General features: G+C 31.7%; 2 protein-coding genes across 3 annotated transcripts; both read left to right on the top strand.

The window, feature by feature from the left end:
* Positions 1 to 1,310: 1,310 nt before the first annotated feature.
* LOC101202941 lies at positions 1,311 to 3,268 on the top strand. The gene is made up of 2 exons (XM_004147255.3): positions 1,311 to 1,747; positions 1,830 to 3,268. Exons 1-2 carry the CDS (start codon positions 1,318 to 1,320, stop codon positions 3,200 to 3,202), a joined length of 1,803 nt encoding a protein of 600 aa, XP_004147303.3. The 5' UTR covers positions 1,311 to 1,317; the 3' UTR covers positions 3,203 to 3,268.
* Positions 3,269 to 4,567: 1,299 nt separating this feature from the next.
* Positions 4,568 to 10,636, top strand: LOC101216339. 2 transcript variants are annotated; one of them, XM_031880741.1, is made up of 12 exons: positions 4,568 to 4,795; positions 5,028 to 5,199; positions 5,289 to 5,351; positions 5,467 to 5,572; positions 7,322 to 7,426; positions 7,514 to 7,590; positions 7,696 to 7,801; positions 8,623 to 8,695; positions 8,884 to 9,075; positions 9,458 to 9,578; positions 9,893 to 10,117; positions 10,208 to 10,636. In XM_031880741.1, the coding sequence occupies exons 1-12, from the start codon at positions 4,722 to 4,724 to the stop codon at positions 10,253 to 10,255; spliced, it is 1,362 nt and encodes a 453-aa protein (XP_031736601.1). In that variant the 5' UTR covers positions 4,568 to 4,721; the 3' UTR covers positions 10,256 to 10,636. The 2 variants fall into 2 exon arrangements, with proteins under 2 accessions (XP_031736601.1, XP_011653682.1); XM_011655380.2 differs by having other exon boundaries at positions 7,684 to 7,801.
* The last annotated feature ends 1,457 nt before the right edge of the window (positions 10,637 to 12,093 follow it).

Below are 12,093 nucleotides of genomic sequence, written 5' to 3'. Positions count from 1 at the left end.
CAATAATTTTGTTTACATTTGCACTAACGTGAATGGTCTAATTAGGAATATTACAAATTATTAACAAAATATAATAAATCATGTAATTGAATAGAGTTTATAAAAGTTTCAGTTCAGTAAAACATTAAAAATTGTATGATAGCTAAGTTTCAAAATAAACATAGCAAAAGGATCATGCAAGCGAAAGTCAAATGAGTTACATTTAGTGATAATTATGATCGTATTCCTACGCACATGTAATGTAATATTTAAACGGCTTTTATCAAAATAGTTTAAATAAAAATGAGTTTTTTTAATTAAAAAACACTTTTTTCTTAAATAATTCCAAATAAGTCTTTATTTCTCTAGTTAAAGTGATCAATAAAAAAAATAAAAAATATATATTTAAATCCTAAATTTAGTGATGTATATTTAAATCCTAAATTTTGTACACTAAATATAACATACTCTTAAATTTTTAAATTACTTATAATTGTATTTTAAAATTTAATTGTGTCAAATATATTCAAATTTTGAAGCTTTTGTTATTTTAAAATTACTCATAATTGTGTTTTAAAATTTAATTACGTGTTAAATATATTCAAATTTGTAAGCTTTTGCTATTTATTTTGTTAAAAATGATAAAACAAAGATGAAAAGGAAAGTTATAACGTGTTGATTTATTTTTATTCTTTAAACTAAAATGTATTATTTTCTTTTTTTTTTTTTTTTGATTGAGTAATAATTTTTTTATAGAAAATTTATATTTATTCGCACGAAATTCTAGTAACTACCTTCACTAAAGAAAATCCTATAAACAAATTTTTACAAGGCTCATCTTTTTTAGTCAAAGCAATTTAAGTTATTACAATATTTAATTTATTTCACTTGTCATCCAAATTATAGTAATAGTTTTAAAATACTAATAAATGTCTATTGGAATCTTGTAAAGAAAGTATATTTTACTTTTTTTCTTGTTGGTTTTTCAATTAGCTTTTTTGCGTTGTTCCCTGTTATCAAAACATAAATTTACAAACAAATTTCTCACTCGTTTTCTCTGATTCGTTTTAGAACAAAATAACAAAAATTAGTGAACTTGAAGACCAAAATTAGACATCAGGAAAGAATATTAGTGATCATCACAGGTTATATTAATTCCCATAAGTTTCTGTTTAATTAATTAGTTTTTACTAACGGTAATCTTCAACTACCCTTTGTTAAATCTGTTATTCATAACAATTCATATCTACATAAATATATATATAAACATGAGATCAATAATTGAAAACAAGAAAGAAAAAATTAAATTGAATTTTAAAGATTTTTTATAAAAGAAAAATGATTGTAGCAGCAGGGCAGAGGTCCAATGGCGGAATTGGGAGCGGAGAATTGTGCGATTTTGTCCGGCAAATGGTGGCCGGACGGTGGTTTTCGCTTTTCGCTTCGTTCCTTGTAATGGCCGGTGCGGGTGGAGTTTATTTGTTTGCTTATTACTCTAGAGACATCAAAACGACGCTCCAATGTGATCAAACGACATTGAACAAAATTGGGTTTTATAAAGACTTGGGATCCAATGTCGGCGTTTTCGCCGGACTTTTGGCCGAGGTGGTGCCAACTTGGCTTCTTCTTCTCATCGGCGCCGCCTTCAATTTTATGGGTTACTTTAAGATTTGGCAAGCGGTTACCGGCAAAATTGTCCGCCCCACCGTCGCCTTCTTTTGCTTTTACATTATGATTGGAGCTAATTCTCAAAATTTTGCTAACACAGGTAAATGTGCAAAATTAAAAGTGTGTTTGAAAATTTTATTAATGTTTGTGTTTAATCCAATGTATATTTTTCTATGGAATAGGAGTGCTAGTGACGTGCGTGAAGAACTTTCCAGAGAGAAGAGGAGTAATGCTGGGGCTTCTAAAGGGCTTCGTGGGTCTAAGTGGAGCCATAATGACCCAATTTTACATCGCCATTTACGGCCATGATACAAAATCTCTTGTTCTTCTACTCGCTTGGTTCCCTTCTTTAATCTCATTGCTCTTCGTCTACACAATCCGAGAAATCAAATCCGTAAAACACCCAAATGAATTCAGAGTTTTCATTCAATTCCTTTGTGTCACCGTCCTCTTAACTATCTTACTCACCGTCATAATCTTCATTCAAAAACGTATCCATTTCGATCAATCCGCTCACATCGCCATTGTCGCTGCAATCCTTGCTCTCCTCTTTGTTCCATTGTTAATCGCCATTAGAGAAGAAGTCGTGCTCTGGAATCTCAACAAACGGACCCGAATTTCAAACCCTTTTACCAGAATCAAAATCGAAACCTCACAAACAAACTCCCCAGTTGATTCTCCCTCAACCTCACAACATCCGCATCCACATCCACCTCAAACCCAACCCACATCATGTTTCTCCAAAATTTTCAACAAGCCCGAACGAGGCGAGGATTACACTGTTCTTCAAGCCATTTTCAGTATCGATATGCTTATTATATGCTTCACTATGATGATCGGCGTCGGTGCGAGTTTAACCGCCATTGATAATCTAGGTCAAATCGGTGAAGCACAAGCCTACTCGTCTGAAACAATCAACTTACTCGTTTCATTAATGAGTATTTTCAATTTCGCTGGTAGAATCTTTTCTGGGTTTGTCTCCGAAATCTTGCTTGAGAAATTCCAATTCCCTCGTCCATTGATGCTCACATTGATCCTCCTGATTTCCTGTCTTGGACATCTTTTAGTAGCTTTCCCATTTGATGATTCACTTTACGTTGCATCAATCATAATAGGATTCTCAATGGGTTCACAAGTCCCATTACATTTCGCTATGATTTCAGAGATTTTTGGTCTTAAACATTACTCAACATTGTTTAATTTTGGGCAACTCTCTTGTCCAATTGGGTCTTATATTCTGAATGTTTTGGTGACTGGGAAGTTGTACGATGAAGTAGCACGTATTGGGAGTAATCCAAACATGCTACATTGTGTAGGGACCCATTGTTATGAACGATCGTTCTTGATTTTGGCTGGATTAACGTTTATGGTAGCGATGGTATCATTGATTTTGGTGAAAAGGACCAGGGAATTTTATAGAGGGGATATATACAAGAAATTCAGGGAAGATATGGAAACTTTGAAGACAGAAGTGGAGTTTTATAGAGTGGACGAGAAGAAAACTAGGATTGGAAATTTACTTGTTGATAAACATTCTATTCATTTCAAGAAATGATTTTGTAATTATAATATATGTAATCTTCTGTTCGTGTAGGAAAAATTAAAAACAAAATTCCTTTTATTTTTTTTTGTTGATGATCCATTATTGCTTCCATGAACTCACTTTGCTTTAGCTTATGATATACAAATAATCAATAAAATAATTATATACATTACTAATAAATCTCAAATCTAAGAATGGAGAATGAGATCAACTCTTGTGGAACTATGCCTTTTACTCGTTGATTTTCTCTAAATACCAAATCTTCAATCTTTTGCTAAATAAATAAACACAATTTTAATTTGAAAATAGTAAAAATTACCCACTTAAAAATTAAATGAAAATAAATATTATAAATATTCATTTAGATAAATGTAACCGAATCCAAAAATATTATACTCATCACTTTTTTTTTCTATTTATTCATCTTCATTTCATTCTCCCTTCCACCCGATTTTTTCTTCTTCTATTTAAATTTTTATTTCTTTTTTGCAATTTATTCATCTTTCTCATATCTGACAATATCATTGTCAATACAATCGTTTGATTTAACTATCATTTACATTTGACTATAGGATTGCTTATTATAGCTTATCATAATCAATACGATCGTTTTTTTTATGATCAACATGAATGTTTGTCATAGTCAACACGATTATTTAAATTTGAAACATTTTTCATCATCGTTAAAAAAGACTACATGTTCATGTATTATGACCTAAATGATAGTAGATCATCGATTGTTTAGAAGAAAATTACTAGCATCACATGTAGTCGATTAATCACGTGTTTACAGTAAACTTTTTTGTATTTATAATTATTATGGTCATGTGCATTTTTTTCATCCTTAGAATTGTAGTAAATATCGATTTGTTATATATTTTTCTAAAACTCATATTATAAATTAGGAGAAGAAAATAATAAACAGAACGGAATACAAACCAATTTATTAATTTTGTTATTTATGGTTAAAATTGATTGATTTGGTTTAGTTTTTGTTAGCGTGGAAAGCAAAAAAATTGAATCAATTGACTGAGAATGAAAAGTAAGGAATCCACAAAATTTGGTACTCTCATTGTACAAGTGAAGGCAACTTTTTTAATGAAAAGACATGGTTTCATAAGCCATAAAATTGTGATCTCCCTAGAAGAAATTCCATTATTTTGTTTACTTTAAACTATTTGTCACCTCTCTTTCCTTTAATTTACCCCTTCAATTTTAAATTTTTATGTTATTTTCTTAGATAATATCAAATTTCACCCCTAAAATGTAAGATGGTGGTTTTAAATAAAATAATTGTATGGATTTAAACTTTAGATTTTTGTAAGTATTCACATCATCCATTATGTTTTATTCAAAATTAAGGGGTTAAATAGATGTGATTTTTTTTAACTTTGAGCCGCGCCATTGAAGTAAACCGATTTCAAACTGTACTCATCCCCAAGTTTCTTCTCCAACTCCCTGCTTCTTCCATTTTGGCGCTTTTCTTTCAAAATTCCGGACCCGTAACTGAAAAATCTGTACTTACGAGTCCATGGAAATGGATGCTCCTCTGGACTTCGAGTCGGAAGACCCACTTCTCAGTTCCCCAGTCGCTCTCAAGAAAAGGTTTCATTCTCCCCGAAATCACCCCCGAATCCTTTATTTCACTCCTTTTTTTCTTTTTTGCTTTCATATCTGGGCTTTGAACATTTGTTTCAGTTCAAATTGCTCTACTGTTGTCTTGTTGCATATTTATTCTATAGAGGGAGACAGAGAAACATTATATGTATGTGTGCAACTTTTTATTTCATTGTTACAGTAAATGGGCTTTGACGTTTTTTCTTTTTATACCAATTAGGAAAAAGATTATAGGGTTAGATGATCTTCTGACTGATCACTACAAGGATAAGTGTAAATTGGTTGAGAAAGAATCTAAACTGGCAAAGAAGAGAAAGAACTATGATTCGGATGATGATGATTTTGGCAAAGAGGCTGTGGTGTCCCAAGTTGTTGATGAATGCCAAAATAAGGTAAAATATGTCCACCGAGGCATATAAATTTTTTTTTTGGAGCTTTCTTCAGCCTTCTTTTACTAATGATTGAAGAATGTTTTGTGTAGATGAATCAATTGGGAGGTGAGGAAGATACATCTATATGGGGGTTAAACGTCTTTGGAGAGCAGGTTTGTGGTTTAACATTACGACTTTCTATATGCTTTTGGACTTATCTTCATCCGAGAGGGTTTTTTTTTGGGGTGAAAAATGAGTTAGCTGCATTTCTATGCATCTAAATTGCAGAAACCCCCACCAGCTTTGCAAACTCCTGAACTCGAAAGTTGCCAATTTTTGCAAACGTTCCTAAATAATGAAGTTAATTCTTTGGTTAATCTCACTGTGGAGAAAGGTGCGTATTTCCTTTATGTTTGAATTCTCGTAATCTCCCTGATCATCTACTTATCCTTTTTTCATTTATCCCTTACTGTTAATGATCTTGTATAATAAATACATAAGTTATCGAGTTTAAATCTTTACTCACTGGCAAAAATGTGTGAATTTGAGGGTAAATTTCAAGGTGGTACCTTGAATATGCTGCATGATCATTAAAAAAGAGTGTTAAGGAAAACTAAAAAAAGGAGAATAAACGGGCATGCATTTTGAATTCTGTTTGTCTTTTCTCTTGAAGAGGCCTTCTTCTCACCAATTCTATTTGTCTAACATATGCCCCTATATTTTCATTATCTTAGAAATCCAATCCTCTATGGTGAATCTGATCAGGATTATCAAGTAGAAATTATTTTGGGAAGGTGGGAATGATAAAGATGTCAATCGCTTGGTGAACTGGAAACTAGCTTCCTTGCAGAAAAATTACATTTTTCTTTGACGAGCCTAACTATCTATGGGGCACTATTGTTGCTGGTAGATATAGCTTGAATTGGTTTGGTTGACCAGAGTACTAAGAAAAATGTATTAATTACAGCTCTTGGAGTTCCCTTTCAAAGACAACATGATTTACAGATATAGTATAGCTTTCTGTACATTCACTCTGAAAGTTAATGCAATAAAGGACTTGAAGGTTTGTATGCCTGTGTATTCTTTCATTTGTTCTCAATGAAAGTTGTTGCTCTTAAATATAAAAAGAAAAAATAAAGGAGTTGAGGTCTATATGGGCAGTCTCTTAAACTTGATGTGGAGGTTCAGAAGTCCATTTCTTTGCATGAAAGTTGTTGCTTAGAAGGCCAAATTCTATTATCTATAAATAGAATTCAAAGAAGTTACCTTTCCTTTTGTCTCTATTATCCTATGTGCATCCTTTAAGAGAACACAAGTGAAGACGTGTACTGAGTTTGACACATTGCCCTCTTAGAGTGAAGTTGTGGGAGAATTATTAAGAGATGCTTAGACTTTCATGGTATTAATATAATTAGATTATTCTTAGGAGATATTATTCTGGAGATATTATTCTGGAGATATTATTCTGGAGATATTATTTGATATTATTTCCTTAAGTGTATTTCTCTATGGTTATATATAGGCTTGTATCTCTATTAAGTAATTAATGAAATATAGATTTATTCCATAAAATCAACACATGGGAGCCCCTACTTTTGGTTGAAATAAACTCAGATAATCTTTGGGCCTTTGTTTGTTGGCCAGAAAAAAGGGAAAAATGATATAGAAGTCTCACCTTATGGCATCTTATGGATGGTTTAGGATGTAGAAAGAGTTGAGGATATATCACGGGACTTCAAAAAGGTGTGAAATAAAGTAGTTGTCTTGCAGTTTGCCTTTTAACACTCATATAGAATTTATCCAATACATCTGTACTTCCTTAGTATAGATGATGGATAAAACACTCATCTAGAATTTATCCAATACATCTATACTTCCTTATTTATATATAGTCTTGAAGCAATTCATTCATTTTCATCCATATAGATGAAAGAAAGGAAAACCATGAACCTCAACACAAAAAATTAATGATGGATAAAACACTCATTTTTGCATTTTATCTTGTTTCTCTTTCCTTCTTTGATCAAATTTAAGTTAGTACCTCCAAGCTGATCTTGTCTTTTTGAATTTTCTTAAGCTCTACAACTTAGCACAAACTATTTAAGTAAGTTGTTGATAATATTTATTTAATGTGTTCTTGCAGGTGATGTATTCCTTGAAGGTTTATTGGTAAATGGTTGGCTGTCAACACTCGTTTCTTTGACAGGTCATGTGGAGAAATCACTTGCCATATGGACTTTCAATTTAAGTGAGTAGATCTAGTGTTTCAGTCATGTTTATGGAACTCCAGACATTATCGTTAATTATTTTTTATAAGTTTATTTTCATGTTTCAGTGTTATATTCATCAAGAGAGGGTCTAAGAACATCAGCTTGTGATTTCTGGAAGGATATCATGTTAACAACAAATGAGGTTTATCTTTTTACTTTGACCACATGGCACATGTTTCTTTTATTTATTTCGTTTATCAATTTCTTTTACGGCTTATCTAGAATTCTTAAATAGGTTGAGCAACAGCATCTTCAGGTCGATTGGTTTCCAAGCTATGCTCAGTTAGGAGAAGCTCTTGACACTTATGGATATAGATTTGAATGCTCATTAAACCCTGGGTTGATCCACACTGGTAAACTTCTTTGACATCAAACTAACATATCCAAGGGAAAAAATATGTAACATTATGAAGGGCTGTTTGTTGTCGCTCATAATTCTCTTATTTGTTTCTTAAAACCCAAGATTGCGAGTGACATGATTGAATTCTTCCTCTATTTGATGAAATAACCTTAAAATGCTCTCTTTGGGCAGGCCTACTGCACGTTGAATGCTTTAAAAAAAATCTTTAGAACTTGGAAAGACCAATCTTTTTGATAATGGTCTTTTTGGGTTTCTGATGCACCACCTTTGCTTGCTGCTTGTATAATATGTTTGAATTTACGGTAATCGGTTTATTTGTACCAATTGAGATAGAAGACATTGTGAAAGCATTCCTCTTCATATTAGTTCTTTAACTTTTAAAATGACCTTTTTAGCACACGACTTGGTAGCCTGTTATAGAGCCGATGTTAGCTTTGGAGTCCTATGTAAATAAGCTAAAAATAACAATGTAAAGAGTGGTGAGGTTGAAACTCTTAAAAAATTCATGTTCAATTGTTGGAACTTAAGGACCTTCAAGAATTAGTGTTTTGCTTCTGATAGTGTGCACTCTAATTTTATGCTCTGTAAAAGAATATGAAAGTAATACTCATTGAAACTAATTCTGTACTATATTTTTTTAGAACAAGTTTTTGCATTCATTTGGTTTGTCTTTAATTTTATTGTGTTGTACGAGTTGCTATATTTTGGGATTTCCTTACATGAAGGCATTCAATGGTCATGCAGAGCCCCAAGCCCTTGCTATTTGAATTAGTTGGTATAGTATTTCTTATAAAAATTTTGGAATATTGTTAGGTTCTGGACGTGGTGGGCCACCTCAGAATATAAGGGCTTGGATCAAGTTTATTACTATTTGTTGTCAAACAAAGTAAGTAACCTTTTTCTTGATAACTTTGCAAGTTTTAACTCTTGTGCCTTTGGCAATCATTAGAATTTGAATCCTAGCTCAATGTGGCTATTGTTAAAGTAAAACAACTTTATTCTCAACTTAAGATTTTACTTGCATCGTACAATAAATAAAGCTGTTTTCATGTCTATCTGTTGTTTTTATTTCAGGGTTAAAAAGAATATATTTACATCTTCTGAAGTTGGGCGGCTAGCTGAAGCCATTATTTGTTTATTTCTGGACCGCCAGTTTCAAGGCATAACCGTGCTCTTATGTGAATGCCTGCAATCGCTTATCCATTACTTCACAGATGAAGATTGGAAAGCATGTTGTGAGAAAATAGCAAAATCTCTAGTCTGCAGGTACTAGACTCTTCGTTGCTATATAAAGTATCGAGGTTACACAAATTACAAGTGTATGTCAATATGTTTGGTTTGGTTTATTCCAAACTGCTATATTTGATTTAGAACATTTTGGATGTGGCAGGAGACCGATTATTTTAAAACTTAACTTATCAAAAGTGAAAAAATCTATCTAATCTGAACTGAGTGATTGGTTTTACACTTGAGAAAACTGAACCAATTGACACGTATACTTCAAAGAGACCAAGCGACTCAGTGTGGTTAATTTATTTTACAGTTTGTCAATTTTGGCTCGCACCCTTGATATGATTGTGGATTTGAACTTATTGCTAGCAACCGTATCATAACTACTCTTTTTGCTGCCTTTATTCTGCTTTTGCAGAATTCCTATGGATCTAAACTGTTTACGAGCTGTGGAATGCATTTCTGGAGTTGATCCCCGTAGTAAATATCTGAGGAGTACAGTTGCCTATCAAATTCTTCTTATCTGCTTTAAAAACGAGGTGATCTATCTTCAAAGTTATTTACATGCTTAATCAATTCCACATATTCTCAATTACTGCTTCTCTTCCTTCACTCACCAACTTTCTATTTATAACCATATTCTGTAACTGACTATTAGCAACTACCAAATCAATTATCCAATTACCCTTATACCCCTAACCCCATACTTCTTGGTACCTAACAGAATCTATGTCAAAGTTTCTATTGAATAATGCATAAAAGGGTTTTAAAATTTAAGGATAAAGCTGAATGAAAGTTGAGAAATCAAAGTATGGTTTAAACCAACTTTCTAACTTCTCATATTATCTTTCAGGCTACTAATGAAGAAGAGGTTTTGAGAGTACTTACTTCCATCACCGTGAAAGATAAAAGTTGTGACCTATTTAAGCTGTACATTTACTTGGTGTTGACGGAGAACTGGCTTGTCGGTAGTCGAATGTGTGAAGGCAAGCCACTAACTCGTGAAATGTGGGGTCTGTTTCTCAGAAACTGCTCCTGCCAAATCGCCAGTACTGATTTGAGGTCGTATGCATCAAAGGTGTGAACAACTCTCACAATCCTGACTTGAAATGAATGAATGGATGTTAACACTTGAGATTCATGAGAAAAACTCTCTTTGCACTTTCAGGTTCGTAACAAAGCTTCATATATCTTGCAAAGCTCTTTCGACGAATAGATTTTGATGCATCATCCCCCTGGCTCTGCATTTGCTTTGCTGACATGAAATACTTAAAACTAATGAACAGGTCGTCTAATTAGTTTATTTTGTACAGCCAACAGGTAATCTTTTTTAATCCATATTCCAATGTTAAAATATCCACTTCATCAAGTTACTGAGTTATTTTTTTTGGAATGGAGCATTATTAGTATTAAAAAATATGAACGAATTATATGTTCAACGGATTGATAGATTGGGGGAGAGACCAGTGTAGGGGTTTTGGGTGCAAAATCAAATGAGTGGAAAGGACTTAAGGAACCCAGAATTTGATGAATCAGGGACATTATAAACTTAATGATACAGCCAGTTTTAGTGAAAATTCTATGTTTGGTTCTCTTATACGCTCTCTTTGTACTTACCTCTCATTATTATACTACATCATGGAGTTTCATTCTGATTATAAATAAGATACTATCCTACTGCAGTTCAATCCATTCAAAATATTTATATGTAAGGCCATGTTTACCGACCCTTAATGAAAATCGGTGTAGCTATAATGAGATTTCATTGATTGATTAATCATGATGGTCTCAATCCCAAATGTAATTAAATTGTTTTTCTTTTTGTCATATTTACTTAGAACTACAAATCTATCTCATTTACCATTATCGTTATTGTTTGACTCTAACGGTTTTTACTATAATGATATATGTAACTGTAAAGGTGCTAGGTGCCACGTAATTTTCAAGAGCGACCAAATTGAGCACTATTTGTTCCTTAATTAGATTAGAAGGTAGATCTACAATTCATCACAGTTATACAATACAGGTGAATAACAATAAAGGTAATCTCTATTTTTCAAATTAACATTGACTCATTATGTTCAACGTGGCCTAGAAGCTGTGGGTCGGATTTGGCTCAACATGTTGAAACTTGAAAGAGAGAAACTTATCTTACCATTCACGTTTGTGCCATCAAAGTATTCAATTTTATTTGTTTAATTTTTTGTTCTTAGTGTGAAACAAAACAGGTAAATAGGATTTTTTATGGCATTTGACCCTATTCTGTTTTTCTTCCTATCAAATTAAATCAAACTTTTCTAAACAAAATCATATCATATTACAATTTATTTTTTTATTAACTTAGAGATCAAATCACAATTTTTGGCATTTACTATTATTATTATTTATTGCATTTAAAAGAAAAAAGTTCTAGAATAGCTTAGATATCCAAACTATTCATTTTCTTAAAATTAAATTGTTTTCTTCATAATTTTTTCTTATTACTCGTCTAATCGTGAGTACATGATTATATATTTCTCATGGAGTAATAATCGTAAACATGATTATATATTTCTCATCAATTAAAATATAAAACTAGTAACAATAATCTCAAAATCATATTACAACGAGAATTTAATATAGGTTGGGTGACTCGAGCCCCTTATTTATATATATATATAAACTATTTAATTTTTAATATATATAAAAAACTACTTAAAATTTTAATATATATGGTTAGCTTACTAGTTACTGTGGTTGTCAGTATTTTTATAAAACTTCAACATTTTTTTTCTTCTTTAACATCTTTTCAAAGCTGGTGAAGAGATAAATTTTGTAATTTATTTTCTTTTCTTATTAAGTTTGTTATTTTATTTTCATGTATTTAGTTTTTATATTTCAAATAACTTTTTTGTATTAGTTAATTTGTTTTATACCTATTTTATTAATTCTTGAAATAGTGTATGAATCTTAGTTAAACTTGTTGGATTGTTTAAGTTATATTTTTGTTATATGTCAATATCTTCTTGATTTATTCTCATTATACTATAAATGAAAAATATTTTAAAAGAAAAT

This window comes from Cucumis sativus, chromosome 1, assembly GCF_000004075.3.
Source record: "Cucumis sativus cultivar 9930 chromosome 1, Cucumber_9930_V3, whole genome shotgun sequence".
NCBI classification, from domain to species: Eukaryota; Viridiplantae; Streptophyta; class Magnoliopsida; order Cucurbitales; family Cucurbitaceae; genus Cucumis; species Cucumis sativus.
Note: the sequence above shows the minus strand (reverse complement) of the source record. Positions and strands in the feature narration are given on the sequence as shown.

Coding starts and splice junctions, on each gene's coding strand:
- LOC101202941 (XM_004147255.3), top strand. CDS start 1,318: ATGATTGTAGCAGCAGGGCAGAGGTCCAATGGCGGAATTGGGAGCGGA. Junction 1,748..1,829: donor TCAAAATTTTGCTAACACAG/GTAAATGTGCAA, acceptor TCTATGGAATAG/GAGTGCTAGTGACGTGCGTG.
- LOC101216339 (XM_011655380.2), top strand. CDS start 4,722: ATGGAAATGGATGCTCCTCTGGACTTCGAGTCGGAAGACCCACTTCTC. Junction 5,352..5,466: donor TAAACGTCTTTGGAGAGCAG/GTTTGTGGTTTA, acceptor TCTAAATTGCAG/AAACCCCCACCAGCTTTGCA. Junction 9,579..9,892: donor TTATCTGCTTTAAAAACGAG/GTGATCTATCTT, acceptor ATTATCTTTCAG/GCTACTAATGAAGAAGAGGT.